The 24,479-nt window shown below is 41.8% G+C and overlaps 1 protein-coding gene across 1 annotated transcript in view; it reads left to right on the forward strand.

The window, feature by feature from the left end:
- The window catches only part of CSGALNACT1 (chondroitin sulfate N-acetylgalactosaminyltransferase 1), a 45,343-nt gene extending 20,890 nt beyond the window's left edge, over positions 1-24,453 (forward strand). The window contains exons 2-9 of the mRNA XM_050895891.1: positions 5,953-6,209; positions 7,877-8,798; positions 16,318-16,534; positions 17,761-17,862; positions 18,671-18,849; positions 19,266-19,360; positions 22,500-22,581; positions 22,945-24,453. Coding sequence (XP_050751848.1) covers positions 8,165-8,798; positions 16,318-16,534; positions 17,761-17,862; positions 18,671-18,849; positions 19,266-19,360; positions 22,500-22,581; positions 22,945-23,228 — 1,593 coding nt within the window. The 5' untranslated portion in view covers positions 5,953-6,209; positions 7,877-8,164 and the 3' untranslated portion in view covers positions 23,229-24,453. The remainder of the gene's footprint in view (positions 1-5,952; positions 6,210-7,876; positions 8,799-16,317; positions 16,535-17,760; positions 17,863-18,670; positions 18,850-19,265; positions 19,361-22,499; positions 22,582-22,944) is intronic.
- Positions 24,454-24,479: the final 26 nt, after the last annotated feature.

Raw genomic sequence — 24,479 nt, forward strand, 5'->3', positions numbered from 1 at the left:
TACTGAACCAGGTTGCAGTTATTTTCTGGCTTCCTGGTTATTAGTTTGTAGTCTGAAACTTGATTTTCTTTTGTAATGTAAACCATAGCTGAACAGTAGTCTTGGTCAGCTATATTAGTCCCTATCCTGATAATTCTTGCTCAGCCTAGATAACATACCAAACCCTTTATACCTGGTCTACCAAGATGTTTTTTCTCTTGTCCCCTTTATGCTTAATTATTTTATTTGAAGCACTGTCTTGATACCACACTAGCCAGCAAATTTCATTTGAAGTACAGGGAGCACAAAATTTAGGGCTCTGAATTACCATGAGAATATAACATTAGACTTGTGGGAGCCAGATGTCTCTCCTCAGTTCCCACATGCTGGACTCAGGAGGGAGGAAACCTCCTCTGGTGTCAACTCTGCTGGAGTTAATGAAGTTCAAGTCCACCATCTAGCTTGGTACAGGGGATTCTAGCTGTACCAGGGGATTTCTGGCAAGGAGAGGAGGAGGGAATCTTCAGGTCAGACTGGATTGTTCAGACATCTTAAAACTATATTGCTACCTTACAAGGACTTTGATAGGATAGGGACCTTAAGTCACTGTTACTGTACTTTATCACCCAACAGCTTTTCTCAACGCAGTGGACTTTGATTGCACTTTGCAGGTGCAGCTGAAAGGCTGGTCTGATGGCAGCTAAACATATGAGTGCTTATAGAGCCATGACTAAAGCAGTCCTAGATAAATACTGTGACAAGTACAAACTGCTTTCCACTCTGCAGCTCAGCCTAGCTAGGTTTTCCTGTTTCTGAACACAACTTAGCCATGCATGTTTGCACATTTTTATCGATGGATAAATGACTCTCTTGCTTAATTAGATACGTGCTAAACCCTTCACTTATTCATGACCTACATCACAAGTCTGTGCGCATGCACTGGGCTCCAGATTTCATCAAAAGTCTGGCTGTGGTACTGTGTGATGTACATCTGGCAGAATCCTTAGGGCTCCTGGCATAAAGCGACATTAGTATGTACTTTGTACAAAAAATATTTTAAGTAACAATCAATCATGTGACACAATCATGAAGAGATGGGTCTAAACCAACAAGCATTCATAGTGTGTCCCTACATAGGTGTAGATCCCTTCATTTTTACAGGCCTTGCTGCTGCTGACCCAAGCTACTTTTGTAAGGCTGTGGTCACCTTTGTTCTTAAAAGGAATGACTATTCATTCCTGCGGTGGCAGTCAGTTTTCTTTTGCTTATGTAAATCGCTGAGTGTGTGTGTGTAAACATTTTGAAGTGAAGTAACAGCATTTTTTCCAGGTCCAGACTTAAATCGATAAGCAAAATTTATCCTATTATTTGTTTTAATCAGGCAATACTAAAGGATTTTGTGTTCTATCCATCTTATTATGCTGACTCTGAGCCATTTCAGAAGCTGGTATAGCTGCTTGTGTTAAAACTGAGTTTAGTCTTTCTGGAAGCCCTCTATATGCAGAGCAGTTGTTGAATTAGATCTTAAAATGACATAAATTAGGGTAGTATCTTTTAGCTGTTCCCTGGCTGTAGCTTGTCCTTCTTTTGTTAGCTAGTTTCCTGCAAAAAGAAACAGTTCTCAATTAGCATGCCGTTATCCTTGACATGTAGGGCTGTTGCAGCATCACGTGATTGGAGTAAAATGCTCTTCTTTGACACATATACAAAACTGAGATGGCACTTACCTAAATGAAATTAAATTGAAGATCGTGTTCAGAAGGTGCCAGTCTTCCAGCTAAGTTGGATGTCTCAGCTGTCCAGCCCAAGCATTAATTTTTAGGACTGGCAACTGTGATCATTTGTTAATTTGCTCTTAAAAGACCAGGCTGAACTCCAGGTCAACTTAAATGCATATTTTTCATCTCCGTTTTAGCAAAGTTCAAAACACTTTTGGAGCAACTGAATTCCTAAAACTTCAGGTCAGAGCTTGCTAATGAGAAATGGTCCTTTAGAGAAAAGCATCATTTTTTCTTTCCTGCGGTAGCATGGAGTCGGTCTTTGTGAGTCACAGCATCTTTGAAGCAGCAGTGCATGCTTGTCATGTCTTCTCTGCATTTTCTCTTTGGAGCTTGACAGGGCATGCATCTGTGACGTTGCCTGCTGGAGGATAAATAGAGTGGCGGAAACTTCCAGGAAAGTCCTGTAAAGGCTTTTGGAAGTGTCCTATAGTACTCCCAACTAACAATTGTACTGAGGATGTGCAGGTTTATATACCTACAAGTCAGTGTGTTTAGCAGAGAGGGGTAGTGTGTTGTGGTTGTAAGGTGGAAATGTGAGTGTCTCATACAAAAAATAACATTCCTAATACAGACTCCTGCAATTGCTGGTTATTGATCTGTGGAAAACTGCCAAGTCTTTCACAGATAACGTTGTTCTGGGGGAGAGAAAGCAGTTCCGGGAGTGTTGTTGCAGTTACTTAAAGTAATAGTTCTTTTTTGTAATAAACAATGACGTTATTGGTGTGTGGAGATAATTTTAGATGCTACATTGGTTCTTTTCAGATGCAGTTAGAACTTAATCGATGTTTAACTTTTGTGGTTTTTTACTTTAAAACTAGTTTGATTTACAGTGGAGAGTGGAAAGCAATGGCGCTTTCACTCTTGTGTGTGTATCCACATTGATACAGCCACACACAGACTGTGTATGCACTGGGAGGACAAAGGGACCTCAATACTCCTTCTGAGTGGTGTTTTTTAATAGAAATAACGATACTGTAAAAGAAATAATTATTACTGGATTTCTACTGTAATAGAAGTAATGACAACTGTAAAAGCTGAAACAACTCTCGCATGTTTACTCCATATAACAGCAGAAGGCTTTCAGAGTGCCTATTGATTTCTGTTCTGGACTGTCTTTGGGAAAGTCACCTTCCGCGTGTAAGTGGATGGTCTAATGCAAGTACACATGGACTTCAGAACTCAGCTGAAGTGGCATGGCAGATGGTGCTGTTAAGTAAAGTTACTGATTTACCTTGATAAGAGAGAACCAAGTAAATTAGCAGCACTTGGGTCCAGAGTACTAAGGAAGGGAAAAGTTATAACTTCTGCATTGGTTTTGTAACTTTCAGAGTGAGAAGACTATAGCAGTATCTTGAATGTAAAACCAGCCACTTCTCCGTTCCCTCACAAGAAGAAAACATCGTATTTCCAGGAATGTTAATGCTTTTGAGGGTTTCTTGTTTTGTTTAAGACTGCTCCTAATAGTTGCTGTAACCTATTTGCAAGACGATCAGATTGTAATTGTTAATTATAGAGGGGAAGTGTGTAATTGTCTTTCTGTGGGCGGGGTTAGATACCAAGACTTTTCTCTTTGAGAGTGCACGTGGCTATGCAAGTAAGATTTTCTGTTGAAGATGACTCTGGAATCAAAGATTAGGAAATCAAGATATTTACAGTAAGTTGTCTACTGTCTTCAAGTATTGGCATTTAGCATTTTGATTCTGGATGCTATTTCTTAATCCTTTATTTCTGTTTCAAGTGCTCTATCAATTGCAAACCAGATGTTAGGATTTTAAGTAAAGTGGTTTGTTTCGGATGTGTGAATGTCAACCCATGAGGGAGCAGTGGTGTGGTTTTTAACAGGGGACAATACAGGAAGGCAACGAAGGTGCACCCAGTCAGTTTACCAGACAGGTTCTTTTCTTTATTCAGCCTTTTGTTTAATTCAGCCCTGGGCAGATGAAGTGGGCTGAGAAGCCGTTGAGAAATCATGATTTGGCATTAAGGAGAAAGAACTTCTTTTTGCATTGCCTCCACATGCACCTTAAACACTTGTGTGAGACTAAATTTTAATCCCTGTGACATGTCTCATTCTGCTGAGTGGCTTGAATTTCTCTTGGGAGGTTAAGGGGGCAAATCTTGTCCCTAACATCTAAAGCAGCCTAATTTGTCTGCAGTGCTATGCGCAGTCCTTGTAATTAAAAAGTTCAAGGCAAATGCCAAGTGGCTGCAGAATGTCTTTTTTCTCTTTTTTTTTTTTGTAAGGCACTTAAAGTGCCTGGGTCACTGGGTGAAACATCTGTTTCCTCCTCCCCCGCAGCTCATTTTGGAGATCAATATTATTCTAGTGAAATCTCACTGCAACACGTGCTGCTGTTCAGTGAAGATGTTTCAAATACCTACACGAAAACTAATTGCAGCTTCTGCCATTCACTGCCTCTATTGAAAAAAAAGGAAAAAAAAGGAATTTCAAAAAGTTTTGTGAGGGTAGTTGCCAGTCTGAGTTACACCTGCAATAGGAAGCTGTGGCAGAAAGTACTTGAAAACATGGAATTATTTGGCATTGCCCATGCCATATGTGCTGAGAGATCGCTGCGTCTGCAAACGTGACTGTTCTTTTGCTGTCCTTTTCTGTCCTCAACATGAAGAGCGAGGAGAGTGTGGAGCTCAGAAGGGAGATACATATACAGAGATATACTGTTTTGAGTCCCTTCCTTCTGCACAAATTCTCAGTTTGGTTTTTGGGAGTCAAAAATTCAGGCTTGAAATACGTTGTCTTTTCTGTGCAGAAATAGATTTCCTGTATCTCTACAGTCCATTAAAAATCCAGATGCTGGTGAGTAACAGTGGGGGGTGCATACCATTCAAAATTTCAAACCAACCAACTTTCTTAAGTTTTGCCACTCCCTATGACTGGGTGCAGCACCCTCCACTGTGCAGAGCCATTTACACAGTGCTTACAGTGATGACAGAACCTGTTTCTGTGTTTAGATCATTTTTGGGCCCAGGCTGCTTGAAAACAAGTGAAAAGCAGCTCTGTGAGCTGGGCTGACCTCTGGCTGGGCTAACAGGTCGAGCTGAGGTTGAAGATGTTTTTGCAAACAGAGGCTTTTTTAGAATAAATGTCCTTTTCCTCAGCTATCAGACTAACCACTGCGTATGTGTTAAAGCTTCTCTTTGCAAATAGACTAATACTACTTGATGCAGCTGACTGCTGCAAAATACAGAGGTGTTTTTGTCAGTTCCTGGAAAAAACTGACATTTCAGTTTGTCTCCCCTTCATTGTGGGCTCTCTCAGTTGGTGTGAAACTGTGTAGGTCTGGTGAAATCAACAGAACGGTTGTTAGGAGGAGTTACCATCCCTAGCTTTCTGGTACTGTCTGTGCAGCTGAGATGCCTTAGCCATGACCACCTTCAGTGTTGACTTAAAGTAATCTGCTTTTTTTGGCACTGACATGGGTTGGGACTGCTTTCCCAAGCATACCCATGAGATAGTAGTACAGTAGCAGCTGTATATTTAAATGTCAATCACTGTAAGGCAATGCCACCGAAGCCACCAGTACACTTTAATAAGACAGATCTAGCAACAGAGGGCAAGTAATGAGTGCTTGTTGTCAGGATGCCTCCAGTCGTGATGGTAAAATCCCCGTGAAGAAGGTGGAAATCCCCGTGGCCTGAATTTCTTGCTATGAGAATGGTGTTCAAAGGACGAAGTAGCTCAGTTAATTTACTGTCCTGAAGTGTTTTTAAAGATGCATCTTTGATGAGTAAGAGTACAAACCAGAAAACTAGATAGGAAAGAAAGAGTACCCTGAAGAGAGACCCAGTATGTTTTAGTCAAGATAGCTATATATACACACACATATTTTAAGGTCAACATTTGAAGAGCTCTTTACCCAAAACTCGAATCTGTTGCTGCTTATAGAAATGAAATTGTGTGTTTATCTAAGCCATTGAGATGTAATTTCAGTTTATACCGTGTTAGCACAACTAATCCTTTCAGTGATGTTCAGCTTCTGCCAATTCAGTCAATGGACTAATTGTGTGAAGTGAAGCATACAAGCACAGCAGTGTTTTATGTACTACATCTTACCACTTCCTGACCCTGTCTCACTGCACACTACCTTCTTGCAGTCTTCTAGCCAGATCTGTTGTAGAGTTAGAAATGCCCAGATTAATTTTCCCTGCTTTGACGAGCTCCTTTACATTGCAGGAGGCCAGCTTTTATAGTGCATCCATAGGAAGCGTCTCCACTACAGCCTTTCACCACACAGGAGACAGACTGAAGATGTAGGCAGCTGGCAAATGTGAAAGCAATGAAGAGGTGTTCTGAGGTTGACAGTGCTTTTTATAGTACGTGCATTTTCTGGGAAGGGCATAAGAAGGGAGATAAACAGGAGATGATTGTGGCAAGCTGAGAAGTAGCTGTAGCAGACCAAGAAGTTCCAAAGAGAAGATCACAGCAAAAAGGTAAGGGCGCAAACTCATCCTGTCCTTTTTCCTGCTGCTTGAATATTTTGTTCAACATCAACAATTCTTCCTTTGAAAACACTGACATTTTCTGGAGAATCCTATAAATACTATAATAGCCATTCAGCATTACTTTGAGAAAAATGCAGTAGTATTTTTATAGCTCGCTCTAGCCCCCTCAATTCCTACTCTAAAAGTGTTTTTTTTCCTAGAAGCTCTGCAGACTGTTAAAATATTGATAACAATTCAAAGGTCAGAAATATCTCTGCATGACTGCTGTATGTAGAGTAATAGTCAATCAAGACACAGGGGATGAAGTCATGTAGCAGTTGATAAAAAGTCCTACAGAAGACTTTGACTCAAGACTAGAAATAACTGAAAATAACTCTGAAACTCTTACTCTTAGATAAACTGTTTTTACTTCAGAGTCTGCCAGCAAGGATGTATGACTAAAAGGACTATGAATCTGTTGTCAAAAGCAGTGTCATAATGTCATGCATGCATCCAAGGGGAGAGCATCAAGAGGTTAATTTGATTGTGTTTGAGTCTAACAATGCAGCGTCACAGTGTAATCTAGGATGTTACTCAGCCTTGGCCTAGTCTACTGTCAGCTGAGTAAATGATGAAGTTCCTTGCATTGGCATGGATTTGGACGAAAACTGAGGGATTTTGACAATACCACTGGTAGCGTTCTCAGTGTAATTGTTTAATGTAGCTTACAGCTGGATCAATATTTATGTTCGGTCATCTAATTTTTCTTTCCTGTTTCTAAGTATACTTGAGGAAGTATTACTAAAAATGATAATGTTCACAGTTTTAACTTCTCTTATTTTAAAAAATACCTAAGCCAGCTTTCCCTAAACCTTCTCTGTGGTCTTCACTCCTGGGCAGATAGCATATGTGGAAAACACAGTAGTACTGTGCATTGTTGCAAGACTTTTTATAACCTTATGAGAAACAGAAGAGGGCCTTAAAATGATAACATAGTGTGCAATGGTGACAGCCTCCTAGATGGAAACAAAGCTTCCCCTGATTTTGAGTAAGACTTGATCTGAATGCTCCTGAAAATATCCTGTTCCTGGTTCTTTGTTTTTTATGGAAGCATCTGGTAGGATATGTCAAACAATGTTAGTTGCAGCATTTGGCCTTGATAAGAGTTTTTAGTTTCTTGGCTATCAAATTTCTGTTCCTGGTCAGGCTTCATATGTTCAAACGGGGCCACATTTGCCACCTGGTGTTTTGGAAAAACATGCCTGGAAGCTGAAATGTATGTGGTAGCTGTGGGACTGACTGCCTTCAAAATTTGAGCGCTCCAAGAGTTGAGAATGCTTGCAGGGCCATCATTGCTCGGATGAACTGAGCACCTTAACAGAAAGTAACAGATGACAACTTCCTAATATTTCTAAAGCATGGCAGGCTTTGAGGCCTGGAATAGTTTTTCATTGGCAATGGACCAAGTCATGTTATTAAAATTAAACGCATGCATACAGGATTTCCCTTGTAAGGGTCTTGGCACCTTTTGGGTCTTAGCACAAGCACTTCACAGCTCTGAGATCTGCCAGAGCAGTTGCGAAATGAGGTAAATTCTTAGAACACTCTCAATGGTCTGGACTAAATGACCAAATTCTAACATGCCTGAATGACTGTCCTTGTCATTTGTCTTTCAGGTCCTCAGGCTCCATCAGCCACCAGCTGATCACATTGCAGCAGTGTAGGTGTTGCCATGAGGATCAGGAGGTGTCCTGTCTGCTTCGCAGCTTGTCTTTTGGTCCTGCTGGGTAAACACCAGAGAGAGCCCAATATAGTGGCAGAGCACACATTTTAAGAGAGCTGACAAGCCAGTTCCTGCACATACATGCATCTGTGTAAGAGTACTCCACGTCCAGGGGCCTCTGTGGCACTGCACGGACCTAAGAACTGTTGCATGTGTGGGGATAGACTCCGCTTTTTGAGAGATGATGCTCCGACGAGGATTTATTCTATTTCTCCCCCGACTTGTAGGCCTGCTGGTGGTGGCCTGTTGCTCGGTGTCTATTGTTTATATGTTGACTTGCACACCCAAGGGTGACAACCAGCAGCTTGCCTTGCCCAGGGTTTACAGTCTGACTGCGAAGGAGGGATATGAAGCCATTCTGCAAGAGCGAGAAGAGCAACACCGCAACTACATCATCAGCTTGAAGAAACAAATTGCCCAGCTGAAGGCTGAGCTCCAGGGCAGGAGCAAGCAGCTTAAGAACATGCAGGACCAGTACCCAGACACCTTGGACATTCGGCTTGACCACAGTAACCCGGAGAAGGCCCAGGCTAACCTGCTGGCTTTCCTCCGTTCCCAAATAGACAAAGCAGAGGTGCACAGCGGTGTTAAGCTGTCCACAGAGTATGCGGCCGTGCCCTTTGAGAGCTTTACCCTGCAGAAGGTGTACCAACTGGAGACAGGGCTGACACGCCACCCAGAAGAGAAACCTGTAAGGAAGGATAAGCGAGATGAGTTGATAGAGGTGATCGAGTTAGCTGTTGGGAGTTTGAACAATCCAGAGGGGGACGGCAATGCAAAACACCGTGTATACACAGCCTCCGACTTTGTTGAAGGTTTGTATGCAGACAGCAGGTTAGAAGGCCCACATAGTGCTCATGAGGGGTTCTGGTGTGACTGCGTGGCTGAGGGAGATGGGTGTTATCTCAGAGCACAGACGTCTGGGACAGTGTTAGTGCTGTGACCCAGCGATGCTGCCTCAGGCACAACTGCAGAATGGCAGCTTTTCTGGGGAACGGGACTTTGTGACAACAGAGCCTGCCAGTCTCTTGTAGTAACCACCAATGTGTGCTCACAGCTCTCTAGTCATGCACTTGCCTCAGAACTGACAAAGCAAGGAGTGAATGACCAGGCTGCAATCCCAGATCTGTTACCAGTGTTAAGCCTGACAACTGCAGTTCAAATCAAAACTCCAATGTTACACTTAGTTCCACCTGCACAGCTCTGCCAGAGTCAGAGTGGCAAGATAGGTTTTGAGGACAGCAGCTGAGGAGCTCAGTAACTCAGCTGGTATCACCTGTAACTTCAAATGACTAGGAAAGCTTAAGCTTTACAGAGTATCTCCTGTACCAGGAGTGGTGCACCTTAGCCCTTGGATTCTAAAATGACCTAAACAGTCTTTACCCTCACATGTAATATTGAGGCAGTAAGTATGGATTTTTAAAGTGCCGCTTTTAATAGCAACCAGTTTTTACTTCACATCTTCTGTCACTAAATCTGAAGTGCTTACTTGTTTCCAGTCAGGCTGCTTTTTCCCAGCCAGCCAGAGGCACCAGATGTATTCCAGGAGTTGTGATGTCTCTGTGGTTGATACCTGCTCAGGGTAGCCACTGCTGCACAGCAGCTCTGAGTTAAAAGGGCAGGAACATGTGCAGCAGAAACATGATATGAAACAAGCTTTCACAGATCTTGTTTCCAAGGGCTCATGACTGTTTCTCATTCAATAAGAGAGCTACATTTTTACTTGTAATATGGCTATCCTAGTTTCACTTCATAGGAACTGGCATGTTCCGTACTTGTTCAATAGTGTTGTCTGTAAGTGAGAATTAATCCACAGCTGACCTAGCTGAATTTAGTATAGGAGGAAAAACTTGTCTTCCTCATCTTCAGATATTTGTGCTGCAAACTTAGACCGCATGTGGGTAAGATACCTACCTTTTACGGAATGACTGCTCTAATGTGCTGAACACAAGCCCCCATGCTTATCCCAAATCACTGGTGATTTTGCTGTGGATTGCTTTCTTCTAATATTTATGAATAGAGCAGAGCAAAACGCATCCTCCATGCAACGAGGAAAACTATTGCTGTTGTGCAATGGCCAGTTCCAGTTGTTCATTTCCACTCTCTGTACATGTTTCTCCAGCGATCGTGATATTGAGAGACAGCTGGTTCTTGAGGCCATGCTGGGATATACCTGCCAGTTGGGCAGGTGCCTCCCACAGTAGGGACATGAGTTGTTCAGACTGTAGAGACCTTGTTGACACAGGTCCTGGCTCCCCTCTGGTCCAGGCACTTCTTCCACACCAGTCAAATTCCTCTTGCTCAGACATGGGATCAGGGCATGGGCAGGGAACCGGGAAGTGCTGCTGGCTGCCAGCATTTGAATGCGTCATGGAGCTACGTGCTTCCAGTCTCCTCCTTTCTATTTGTTGTTTGGTTTATCATTTCAAAATATGTTTCTACTGTTTATTATAGGAGCTGAACAAGCATGTATGATCGTTTGGCACCAGCTCTTTCATGGGGAGAGGGTGAGGGTAAAGGAGGAGATGTTTCCTGCTATACATTGGTTAATATTCCATTAAAGTTACCCTTTTGCTTAGAGCCTGCCTTTACGCACAATCAACGGTCTTTGCCTGGGTACCAGTGCTGTCCTTGGGGAACAAGGCAGAATCTGGTGTACAGAAAGGCATGGGGAAGGGATGCACACTGCAGCGCTGGCTCTGTGGAGATTCTTCATGCACTAATGGCCTTGCTGGCTTTCACATACCATGGTGAAATAATCCAGAGGGAGGAAGCCCTGCATGCAACTCGGAGCTCAAGAAACTGTAGCCCTGCGTGCAGCTCAGTCTGAGCTCAAGAAACCTTCCTTATGTCCTCCCCTGCAGGGCAGGCCCGTGCTTCTATAGGTGCAAGGTAACAAATTCTCATTCCTACTCAGCAGTGCAAACCGATTTGTTTGCAAATGCAGGGATCCGTGCATCAGGACTGGAAACAAAGAGCTGACTTGGCAGAAGATTTCCCTACAGAGTTCCTTTGGAAGTCTCTGTCATCTCTTGGCAGTCTCTTTTCCCCCATCCTCGATTCTCCAAGAACAGCAAAAACTGCCCATCAAAGCACAAACAAATCCATTGCTCTGTATAACTTGAGCAGGAGAAGGGAGGACTGAGTTTTCTGTTCCAATTCTCCATTTCAAGTATGGTTTGGGCTCAGAACTTGTTTTGGAGACAGCGCTCTGCAGGTGCCACTGCCTACACAGCAAGTTAGTAACAGGCTGGATTCCATGGCGGCTTCTGGCAGCTTTGTACCAATCCAGCAACACAGCAACCGTGAGCGGTGTTACCCAGCCAGCAAAGCCAGCTGTTTTCATTTTCTGGAACTGCCCAGGGTAGCTGGAGCTTTCTGGGAGATGTGGCCCAGGTCTGCACTGAAAGTAATACCACTTAACCCTGTAAGCTTTTTATCTTCCAGCTGCTTTAGCAATAACAGCACACAAAAGCTGTATGCATCACTTTTGTTAAAGGTGGGGCTACTGCCCTTGTCTTAAGATTGAGCAGGTGGAGGGATGTGCTGAAATGAAAATCAGGTAATTGGGGTCAGAGACAGGATTCAAAACCTGAACTGCTGCTCTTGACACGTGAGACTTGTGTCTTTGTTTCTGCCCTATTCAGTGAAGCCTTTGACACCGGCTTTACTCAAGTGTGTTGCTGATCCCGAGTCTTACTAGCGTGTAGAGTGGTGCAAGTTAATCTTGTTTGCTTGGGCTTCTTGTGTGGATTTTTCTGTTCTTGTGGGTCACATCTGGTACCTGCTATCACTTTTTCAGTATTACTTCATTGCTAACATACACCAATAGGCAGCATGGTGATATGGTGCAATAAATTTGATTAGGGTCTGTATCTCTTCCTCTTTTCCATTTTGTACCTTTGTTCTTGTCTTTGCAGAGAGAAAATATTTCTTCAAACAATTCTTACATTTAAGGAGATATGTTTTGTCTCTGTGGCTGGGATCTCTTAAAAATAAGTGTTGCATCCTCTGCAGTTTCTAGACAGAACCACTTGTGCGTGGGAATTAGACTGTGACCCTAGTACCTTACATCTGAGCTAAACTCCTTCTCAGCAGATTTGCTGTTACATGAAATTTGGATAGGATTTTCAGGCAGTTCTCCTTCCAGAAGTAATAGATGACACGTGGTGGAATTTTCCATTTTTTCTTATTCAAAACCAAGAGAACCACACCTTCTCCCTGGGGCCTGAAACATATCCATCTGGCTGCTGCTCTGCTCTGCTTCTCTCTTCACAGAGGCACCTGGGCTGTTCAGCTGCTATAATCCTCCCCTCTCCGCTTTATTCCCCCCACTTCTATACCAAGTTCACTGGTTTTCTGCCATGAGAAGTTAGTAAGAAACAACATGGAAAAGATCAGAAATTTCTGTGTATTATAAGTAGGTAAAGGACTGCTCTGTTTCCAATAGAAAGCCAGTTGCTCAGTGGGCAGAATAACAGGTCTGGTCATTAATTTATGTAAATGGCAGCAGAGCTGAATAGATTTGGAAGTCATTCATTTTCTCAAAGATGGAGATAATAATTTGGAGACTCTGACAAGCCTGAGTGGTGTGTTCCATAAGTGAATGTAATCACTGTCTGGTGATACTCTTTCCCAACAGAACAGTTCCAGAAAATCCCTGGATTGCTTCAGAAATGCCCTGCCATGGCACTGTCAAATATGCTGTATCATAAGTTTTCCTACCTGAAGTACATTGCTATCTAGTGACTGGAATTTTAAATAAGGTCTCAGAGACAAATGAAAAGGAGTAGCTTTGCTTTCTCAAATTGACAGCTACTGGTGATGGGCTATCTGATGCAGTTTTGCCCTGGAAGCTTGTTGGGAAAAAGGATGATGCTTTTTCTCAAAGGATAAGATGCTGTATTTTACTGCATGTGAAGTGGGAAGACCACCATAATATTGAGTTAAAATGGGGACAATGAATGCTGATAAATCCTAATAGTGGTTCCTACAACATCTAACAGAATATAAGTAATGAGCATGGGTCCAGGGAGTATTTCTATTGACAGCAGAAGACCTGAAACCTACGGTCTGTGGAACTGAGGCTAAAATTGTCATCCACTCAACAGCATTTTGCTAAGGTTGTGTGGCTGTTTGCTAGTTACCAGTTCCATGTAGATCTCTGAAACTTGTTTGCCTGCCCTGCTGAATAGAGATCAGGTATTTTCCATTTCTTTAGAGAGCCCTGGGAACTGCTGCTCCAAAGACTGGACACTTACTGCTCTTTAGTCAAGCCTTCAGCCCAGGTCTTTTTTTGCTTCTCACTTGTCCTTTTCCTTCATTTTAGTGCCACTCTCTCTGCTGACCTAAAGCTCCTGTTCACTTTTTTACATTGGGTTTCCAAAGGCTTTGACTTTTCTCCCTGCCTCTGAAAGGAACAGTGCATATTCTGAAACATAGCTGCTGTAATGGAAGCAATAGATGATCAGTTAACCTTCTTTTATCCATAGTGAACATCTAGCCTTTCCAAGCCTTTCATTTCAGGAGCTACATTTTCAGCAAAAGGTTTTTTGTTTTACTTTTTTGAGAGTACTTTTTTCCCCTCCTCGTAGCTCATCTTTTAGAATTGAGGCTGCTTGACACATCTTTCTGAATCACGTAAAAAGTCCTGATGGCACAAATGAAGTAGTGCCTTTGGAAATGGAAAAATCTTGGGAAAGACAGGATGTTCTGCTGGGTGAGTCCCCAGAGCGACTCAAGACATTCAGGCTCATTTCCAAGGCTCACTGCCTGACCTTGGGCAAATCACTTTGTTCTCTGCTTCTAAAAAGACGATACTTAAAAAAGGAAAGAAGATGCTTAAAAAAGGAAAACAAATGGTTTAAATGTGTGTCAAGAATAACCGTATTTGATTACATGCATTAAACTTGCATACAATTCTTCAAGATAAAATGTTAGGATTATAAACTCTTGGATTACCATTTTGCGTGAGGGAACCTTGCCTTCACCTAAGCTGCTTGTTTTTAGCTGTAGTAGAAGTTCTGAACAAGAACAAAACTGCAGAGTTAGAAGCAGCCTCTGTTGATGTGTGTATAGCGCTAGGAGGGACCCCTCATGTCACAACATGCATTCTGCTTTAAGGTGCTTCTTGCTTATTTGGCAAAGCTTCCTTTATTCCACAAATGTAGTACATATCTCTGGGGAAGTGGTATTCGTGGGGTCACTGTTTCTTGGCTGTGGTAGAAAAGGATGTTGAAGCAAAGACTTTCAGATGTTGCATGGTAGATATTATTAAATTGGTTAATTTCATTTAGATCTTTGTTACTATGAAAAACGTCAGTTCACTATGGCAAACATGTGAAACAGTCCTATCTATTTCTCTCCAGAGAAAATGGAAATCAGATTTAATTTAGGTTTTTGTTTAGCTTAATGTCAAAAGGCTACCTTAACCTTCAACAACACAAACTTCCTTGGCAAGACCTGTGTTCAAAAACTGCCTGAGTAAATGAGTGCACCCAGCAACACACTCAGATCATCAGCAGGCTTTCTGTAAGAATAAATGGGTGAGCAGAATTCAAAGGCCTGGATTTCCGTTCTCTGGCCACCAGGAGGAGGAAATGCAGGGACTATTAAGTCACCATTCAGATGATCTCAAGTGCAGGCTCAAGTTCAATAACAGATGTAGTTCATGGCCTGCACCTTGAGCAGACTATATAGAAAAAGCTAGGGGGAGTCAAGGTGATGGAGCTGCTATATCTCACTAGATTCATCTGCTATGCTGGAGGAAGGATTGAAGCATTTGTTGAATCAGCTTATATTAAAAATAAAACATGAAGTGAATAACAGATCAGTAAATCTGCATATAGTATTAACCAATTGAAGTGTTCATTAAGAATAAAACACACAATGATAGTGAAGATAAGACAGTCCACAGAATTCTGGCCAGATAAAATCACACCTCATTAATCTTTTGGATGTTCTGGACATACAAATGTAAAAGCTACAATACAAGATGAAGAGCTTATGTCACTTTGCTGTTCAAAGAAACCTTCAACCCAGACCTTCACAAGAAATACAGACAGAGCTGACAGTCTATGGGTCAGACGCACAGCAATGTTAAGCATCAGGGAATGACTAAGATTTAAAAAAAAAAAAAAAAGCATTATTTTGGTCAAGCATTATCTTCTTGATAACCAGATGAGGAGAAAAAAAAAGAAGAAACAAGTCAAGTGGAGGAGTTTTCTTCCAGACATATTTTGCTTGTCTGTTGAGTTTCTGCAAGAGATGGAAGGCAATGCAATTATACTCTTCTACTGATGAAGTTGTTAGGATATTTACAGTGGCTTAACAATTAGTTAGAATTAGCATTTAATTATTCCTTCTTAAACCTAATGGATCTAACTATGAAAAGCTTTATTTCAATATGCACTGTAGGGACTGAAGTGTCATTTAGAATGGGTAAAATCTACAGCCTTTTTGCCAACTTTATCTCATTTTAAGGTATCAGAACAGTGTTTCAGTGGGGCATGACCAATAATACTTTTATAGTTCATGCCAGCCCTCAGCGTGGGACCAATTTTACCCATCAAGTACATTAAAAGTTCATTCCATACAGGAAATAAGTACACGCTTGTATGAATTAAATACACCTGGAGACTGTCTAACGCAGTCTCCAGGATTGTGTCCTGGGTCTAGCCTCTGACAAACTCCATAGTGTCATCCTTGCAGACCATTACTCACCCAGGAGTGGGCATCATTGCCACAAAGAAAATAAAAGTCTCTTGAGAGTTGAGTAACAGGAGAGTTTTGTCCTGATTGGCAGTGGGTGAAATTGATGGCTGCTGGGGCCTGGTTGCATAGTTGTATTAGGGAACTTTCCAGGGAACCTTCCAGAAAGGAGGAAATGAATGTGCTCATCAGGAAATTGCTTTTCTGGGAGATGGCCTAATCACTCATATTGCAGAGAGGCAGGCTACCTTTCGCAGTCTCTCTGCATCACCATTACCATGCATGCCTGCAGTGTGCAATTGGAGCAGTCTGAAAAATAAGGACAGTATGTCTGCTGGGTTATACTGAGTGTGAGCAATTGGTAACCTTCAGGGGTTTGTAACTCAGCCAAGCCTAGGAATGTGCCTCCGAGAATACCAAATAGCTCCTGCAACCCAGGGCTGTGTCCCTGCCAGAGTGACAGCCTCCTCCAAACGATGGTGGACTGTGTACTGATTTAAAAGTAAATATCTCATGCCTCTGCTGCCTTTTCAGCTTAGGTGTAACACACGAAGACTGCATCCTTTTTTTTCCCCCAGGAGCCCCGCTTTAATCCAAAATCTCCTCTCTTTTGTTTTCGCGCAGGGATCTACCGCACAGAAAAAGACAAAGGCACATTGTATGAGCTGACTTTCAAAGGAGACACAAAACATCAGTTCAAGAAGATTGTTTTATTCCGACCATTTGGTCCTGTAATGAAAGTGAAAAATGAAAATGTCAATATGGCTGACACACTTATTAATGTCATTGTGCCATTGGCCAAGAGAGCCAGCAAATTTCGGCAGTTCATGCAGAATTTCAGGTGGGTTTCCATTCCACTGCTGCCTTTGCTTTTTCTTACTTGGAAAGTAAGATGCAATTTCAGGAGTTATCAAGGCCTCACTCATTAAAAATCATGCTACTTTTACATAACATTTCATTGTGCCACTAAGAAGTCATTTTTGAGATTATAGAGACTGAAAGGCAAAGGCTGCTTAATGCATTGTGATTAGCAGTAAAAGCAATTATATTCCAGTCATCAGGGTTTCTGATTTGCATGTACCTGGCTTATATGTGTCTCAGTCTGTTTTGTTGGGGCACATGCAACTGTGGCAACATGAGAATTTCATGCCATTAGTTGCAAGGGAACATGTCTAAGGAAAAAGGGAATTAGTGCTCCCAGATGCTTTGCCAGGCCCTATTAGAGAAAAGATTAAGGCAATAAGAGGCAAGAAGGAAAGGTATTTGAGCTTTCAGGATAGTTACTTTTAAACTTCTTTTATTTTTCAGCACAGAGATGGTGTTTGGAGGGAGAATTTAATTGAGATGTAGCTTTAAATAGCTGCCCAGAAAGGACTGTGTTAGCAACAGATACTGACTCTTACAATGGGATTTGTTTTGCCTAATCACAGCCATCTAAAAATAGGCTCCTTGTCTAAATTAGCCATCTGATGGATGCTTGTTTTAGGATGGGAGAAATCACCTTCTGGTCATGCTGATCTCTCTGCTGATTATGAATGAACTCTTGCTGACTAAACTTTGCGCAAGTGAGGCATGATGTCTAGCATTAGTTCAGATTGGTCCTACCCTTAGGCTACTGGCTTGATCTCTGGTTGACACTTAGATTTTAGTAAATGTTTCTTAACAAAATGCCAAAGATCTGAACTCTGGAATATCTGTTACAAAAAATCAAGGTTAAGAGGTAGGGTATGTATAGCTTCCTTAAAACCCCCCTTCTCATATTCTCTTAAGTGCTGGAGTTATTGCCTGCCTGATCATTCTTCCTGGTGCTGGATGGCCTGTTTTAAGTGTCCTCCAATATAACAAACACTACTTAAAGAGTTTTTTCCTAATCTGCCTGAAAGATAGTCTTCTGTCCTATCTGACAGAGGCAGTGAGCCCCTTTGTCAGGACAAGGATCTCTGTCAGTGAATCGTGCCCTCAGGAATGCCTTCCAAGGTTCACCCTGCTCTGCCTTCCCCAGTGGGTGCAGGTTATTGAAGAAAGCTAACTTCTGGGACAAGTCACAAATCTGTCTCTGTTCTCTAGGAAAATGGGCATTCAGCAGGATGGGAGAATTCACCTCACTGTAGTTTACTTTGGAAAAGAACAAATGAATGAAGTCAAATCGATACTTGAAAATACCTCCAAGTAAGTACCTGAATATCTGATGTGTGCTGTTCAAACACAGCAATCATTACCATGAATTGGAGACTAGACAGCTGTCCAAACTCACAGATGTGCCAAAAAGTTCTAAACTGCTTTGGAGAAAACGGTTTTCTTTCCTTTGTATCAGATAAAAAAGGTGTTTTTATCTCGTCCCTGACAGTCCCATATCTGTGGTTTTGTGATGTTGGTTTTTAGAACCACAAAGCAGATTTTACTGAATTTACCTCAGTGCAGCTTTTTTTTCACACTGGTAACTTCTTTAGTGCTTTTGAAAGTGGCTTTAACTGTTAGGACTCAAAGTTAACTTCCAAAGGCAGGTGCAGACAATTTCAGTAGAGCACACAGGAACTAGATGCTTTTGGCCAGGTCTGGTCTATTGTGTTTGCTTGCATAGCTGTTTGTCAAGATCATGTGGCAGTGTAGCCTTTTGTTACCATCTCCATGTGGGAAGAAGACCCTTGTATAGATACAGTAATATGACCACAGGTATTTTATATTTGCCTACTAAAGACATTTTTGTCCATCTAAGCCTTGTTGGGATTTTTGTGAGATCTGCCCAAAGAATGTCTGTGACAGGAATGCGAGCGTAGGAGTACACAGGTCAAGCTCTGGATGTAGACATAGTGGAAATCTCCTCAAGACTCAAAGAGGACATCTCTTCCCTCAAACTGCTCTCAGAACCGTGATACTACAGATTTCTATGTTAATTGTTTCATATTGGGTTCCTGCCCCCACTTGTATTAAGAGCTGGAAGGACAGGGTAAGTTGCTGAATATTTTCCTTCTCCTAGGTCAGCCAACTTCAAGAACTTCACCTTCATACAGTTGAATGAAGAATTTTCCAGGGGCAAAGGATTAGACGTTGGTGCTCGATTTTGGAAAGGAAACAATGTTGTTCTCTTTTTTTGCGACGTGGACATATACTTCACAGCTGAATTCCTGAACTCCTGTAGATTGAACACACAGCCAGGTACTGCTACTTATGAAGCGTATTGTCTTTCAACAGATTTTCACCTATTGTGTAACAGCATTCAACAGAGTATTCTTGCCTTTAAATTGGTAACGAAGCTGCTGTAAATCATTCTTGAAACTTAGATAACTAATTAAGACATGTATAAAAATTCTGTTGCTGTTGGCTTTTGAAAGGTTATAACACTCCTGCTCCCACTGTGATTGAATTTCTTGCCTTCAGCACCTGTGCTTTCTGGAACAGGGTCTTTTTGTTAGTTATATCCTCACATTCATGTTCTCATGCAAAGAACATAGGCTCAGTCCAAAACTTGTGTGACTTCATCTGTATTTGGTCTGGCCTGGACAGCATCTTGTAAGAGAGAGAAGAGTGTTTTATACAGCTTTTAAAAAAAAATAACCCATTGTCATTTCCAGGGAAGAAGGTGTTTTATCCTGTTCTCTTCAGCCAGTATAACCCCAGTATAATTTATGGCCACCATGATTCCATCCCCTCTTTAGAACAGCAGCTGGTAAGTACATGCTCCTCTGAATGCCTGCTTCTATTTGGACAAAGCATTTTTTAAAGGTGCATGTGCTCTTGGGTAGCATTTCCCTATTCCTTGTGCACAGTGACTACCACACAGACAAAATTAACTACAGCAGTCACCTTACTGTGAGTTCTGCAGTTAAGTTTCACAGGAAAGTATCTTGGTACCATTTATTTTAACCCTTGTTTGATGTTTTATACATGGAACCTAAGAATTTAAACCGTGTCTGCTTCTCTGCCAGAAGGGATTTTCTAATTAGTGAATGATTCCTCCATGGCGTGCTGTCTTGGGGTGACAGTCCCTGATCTTGCTCTCATTTCTTCCTTGCACTGCATAGTTTCTTTGCTTGCATCTTGAAGAGCTGACATTTGTAAAAAGCACAGATATCCTTAGATGAGTCAGTGAAAACAGAATTCCAGGGGCTGTCACAGTTATTCCCCCACTTACTTGAACACCTACAGTGGCTTTTCCCATCCCACAGTTCCTGATTAAACTGCCTGCAAGCAGACAGTGTGTTTCTGAAGTGTACCACGTTGTCTCAGAGTCAAATGACATGCTTGGAGCTGTCCCTTCTGGCTTTAATCTGGCACTGAAATAACACAGCATAACTCCACTGATTTCCATCTCACCTGCTCATCTTTGGTGTGAGAACAAAGCATTATTTTTAAAAACATTGCCATAAGGCATACGATTAAAACATGTAGTTAAAACCAGGTGAATCTCCTTGATGAGGAGGAAGCTGTTGTGAGGAAGAAGCAGAGCACACAGACAAGAAATTTGCATGAATGCTAGTGGCAGAGCCATTGCTTGGCACTGCTGCAGATGCTATTCTCCATTCTCTCATGCTCTGGCATTGCATTGTCTTGAAGCTAAAGGGGTGATACAAGTGCTGGCTTTCCCTTTATGTACACCCTCCACTCTTGCTTCTCTCCAGAGTCAGCGGGTCACAGTCCTCTGCACACTAGTGCTGGTACGTAGCTGAATTTTCAAATTGAAGCATAAGCCAGCTATGCAGCTTCATTCAGTTTCTCTGGGTCAGGTCCCAGCCTGCCACAGCTGCCCCTCTTACTGCCAGGCACTGCACCTATCAGGGCTCATCCTGTCCCAGGCTGGACGCCGTCTCCAGAGCATCCCAGCTTCTATTGTTGTTCTTGGTAGGTAAGAATTAGGGGTGTTGTGAGCCCAGCAACAGTCACAGCTGAAAAAGATCACTAGGGATCTGAGTCCAGTCTTCTGTCATCACTACCCCCACCTCATTCAATCCCTCTTGAAAAATGAAGAATGAGAGTTTGAAAAGTCCACCCCAAAAATTTTGAAATATTTTTTTTGTCTACTGCTCCCTATGTTATCCAACAGGTAGCCAGAAAGTCTTTTACTGAAGAGTCTGGAAAATCCTTTCAACTGTTTTTTTCTCAGAGGAAACTTGTTCTGATACCATGGGATTCACATTAGCTCTTCTCTCTCTGATGAGAGCCCATCAGGGATCCTCAGGCTTGTAAGCACTGTGCTTAGGAAATGAAATAGAGTTTAGCTCTCAAGCTAGCATAAATTCCACAAAGTACATTGTCAGGATTGTGCAAATATTTATAGCTAATATTTGAATCGTAAAATGTGATGCTTATGTCAGAAAAGCTTCTTGATTTAAAGAAGTACTGCCAATCTCATTTTTATGTAGATTTTTATATTTTCAGCCCACATTAGTTCCCAGGCATGAGGCCAGATCTGTGCCATTAAAACAAGACAGTGTTAGCTCTCTGTCCTGGTACTTGGGCTGCTGAGAAAAAAAAGCATTCAGAAATCTTTGAAAGAATTTGATTTGTGCAGCAGCCACTTGCACTAATGGGAAATAATAATGCTAATGCATACGAGCAGCTCGCTGTAAGGGCATCGTTATGGAGATTTCTTGTTACAGTGCAGACCTGACAGATACAATCTTGTTTCCTTTTAATTGGCTTCTGCAGCGACTTGGCTTTTTCAGGGAAAGGAGAAATGAGAAAAGAAAGAGATAGCAACACGAGCAGTAAAATAAAAAAAAGCCATTGAAGTGACAAGGGTTACGAACAAAAAGGGGAGGCATGAACGAGAAATCAGGAGAGACTATTTTGGAAGAGGATTTTTTGGTAAAGAAAATGCTGGGATTTGTAAATCCAGAAATGGAAATTCTGTCTCCTCATCTTCTGTAACTTTGTCGCAAGTGAAGCCAAAATTTTCAAAAATAGCTGCTAAGGGGTAGATTTGTAACCAGACCTTCAAGAGTGTGAAGTACTGCTGACTTGCTTAGAGGATTTAAATACCTGTCCCAGTCCCTTCAAACTCTTGGATGTCTCACCAGATTGGGTTAGGTCACTCACACACATGAATTATGACCTTAGGCATCTATGCTTGGATACCTGCTTTTGAAAGTAATAGCCATGGTTTCTCACTGCTCTGATTTTCTACCTGTAATACATAATGTTTTCATGGTCCATCTCAGTAACATAGACTGCACGTTCATTATTATAAAGGCTTTTATGGGATATGTATCTATCACCTAACATTTCTGGACTTCAATTTTAGCTGGATTTAGCAGTTCTGTAATGCAAAACTATTCTTACCACTTTCCTAATTTTTGTCAAAAAGCTGTTAGTTGTGTGATCCGATTAGAACCACTGTTTTCTTCCAGAGAAGAAGAAAATGGTCCACAATCTTCTTGTGGTCCGCAATCCAGATGCCACCATCTGCTCTACAGCAGAGTCTGGCTTCCCTGGTTTACCAGTATGTTTCTTACGTCGGATTTGAATCCTGCAGAAACTAATGATTTTGGAGGATGTTTTGCCTGCGAAGAAGCAAACTTCGGAGAGTGATGTGATATTGCTCCACTTGGTCTACAACAGCAGGAGTGGAGCAAAACCTGATCGTTCTGGATCAGGGGGTTTATCCATGATAGCTAATGACAGCTTGTTTTTTGGGGCAGAAACATGCAATGAGTGTCAACAAAAAGTGGTTCAGTATCAGCCATGGATTTATGTGGGGAAGATAAAAGGGCAGTTGCTCCTATTTCTGGCCACATTCAGGGACTTCTTTGCTGCTCACGCTGAAAGCGTTTCTGCTCACATATAAACATTCCTTTCCCTCCATGCAGATTATTAAAAAAGAAACTGGATTTTGGAGAGACTTTGGTTTTGGGATGACTTGCCAATACAGATCTGATTTTATCAACATAGGTAAGAAAAATACACTCCAATACGTCTGCCTTTTTACTGAAACATAGAAAATTGTGATCAGCTTCCCTTTCCTTGGCAATTGTGTCTATGCCTCTAATTTGCAGTGGTGTTCTGGTTAGATGTTCAGACTATTCCTAGGTGCCATAGAGGTTACCAGAATCTAAGTGCTGTTCAGTACAAATAAAGCAATTTTGTCTGATAGTGAAAGATTTGAAGCTAAGAAATTTGGACACTTTGATGTTGGCAGAAAGTATGGCTGGTTTAATGGGCTGACTGGAGCCAGAGAACAGTTGTAGTGCAATTAATAGCATCGAGTTTGCTAGTATATATTTCTAGTTTTATATTGGATTTTGTTTGTGTCAGGTGGCTTTGATCTGGACATTAAAGGCTGGGGTGGCGAAGATGTACATCTGTACCGCAAATACCTTCACAGCAACCTCATTGTGATCCGAACGCCTGTCAGGGGTCTTTTCCATCTGTGGCATGAAAAGCAATGTCTGGACGAGCTGACCCCAGAGCAGTACAAAATGTGCATGCAGTCCAAGGCCATGAATGAGGCTTCTCATGGCCAGCTTGGGATGCTTATTTTCAAGCAAGAGATTGAGACACACCTGCACAGACAGAAACAGAGCAGTAAGAAGACATGAAGCCAGAAAGGGAGGCAAAAAGCCTCTGAAGTGGACTATAGGATGTTTTGGAAAAGAGTTGTTAACAAGACAAGACAGGATGAGACTGAAAGAGGATGGAGATTCCAGCAGGATGGCAGCAAAAGAAGATGAGGGAAAGTGCTTGTCCTCCCTTCTTCTGTTTTTTTCTTAATAGGGCTTTTAATTACTCCATTAGCCTGACTGTTCAGCACTTGCTTCTGGGGGAGACTTGAACACTTGACGAGATTCAAGGTCACGGAGACAATGAACATTACATAAATGCCAGTGTGGTATTCACAGTAACAAATGGATGTGCTCTTCCATTGAAATGTTTGTAAGATGTGTATTGACCCTTTGGTGGGCCAATAATAATGAGCTATTTTCTACATCTAACCTGACATATCTAAAAAGGGCTATTTTTGAATAAGTGCAGAGCTTCTGCTCTGAGAAGGACATCTGATTGTTAATGACGGTTAAGCTGGAGTGACCAAAATTCTTTTTCCCTTAAGGGGCTGGGGCGGGGGACAGCAGCAGTGCACTAACAGGGTATTCCCAGTTCATTCGGAGACAAGAGGCATCTCAGAAAGTGCTTTCTAAAATTCAGAAAGAGAAAGCCCTACCGGTCAAGGTCAAGTGTGATGTTTCAAAATCACTGGAGGGTAGTGTTTGTTCTCTTCTGTGGACAGTGAACCAAAAGCAATGAGCCATGTCTATATTACATAAATCAGATGGTGTATTTCTGCTTTAGAATACTGTAAATATCTCAAAAATTTTTTTTAAATGAAGTCTGTTTTGCTTGGGAATTATTTTGTCGTACTTCAGGTTTTCTACTTCTAGCCTTACTAGGAAATAGTACAGCCTTCCAACACTTGGAAAATGCTCTGCAGACCTGTGTTTCCTGTGGATGGGAACTGGGTTCAGATAGGTGAAGTGATTTTTCTACGCAACCTGGTTGCTGGAAGGCAGAAGCTTTACCATGCTGAAGAAAAGGAAATACATATCAACTTGCAGTACTGATTTAGCAGGAGGCTTTAAACTCTGAATGTCAGATACCAAAATTGATGAACATTTTCTGACTTTATACCAAAGTATTCCTTCTAAACCAAATATAGAATCTTTCCCAGGGCATAGCAAGCTTTTTGTAATTAACAAAATAAATTTTTGTGATGGATTACTGGACCCTGCAAATTCTCTTATGATAATTATAGGTGCATCCTAAAAATTAGTCTCCTTCTTAATAGATTTTTTTTC

Source organism: Gymnogyps californianus, chromosome 4, assembly GCF_018139145.2.
Source record: "Gymnogyps californianus isolate 813 chromosome 4, ASM1813914v2, whole genome shotgun sequence".
Taxonomy (NCBI): Eukaryota; Metazoa; Chordata; class Aves; order Accipitriformes; family Cathartidae; genus Gymnogyps; species Gymnogyps californianus.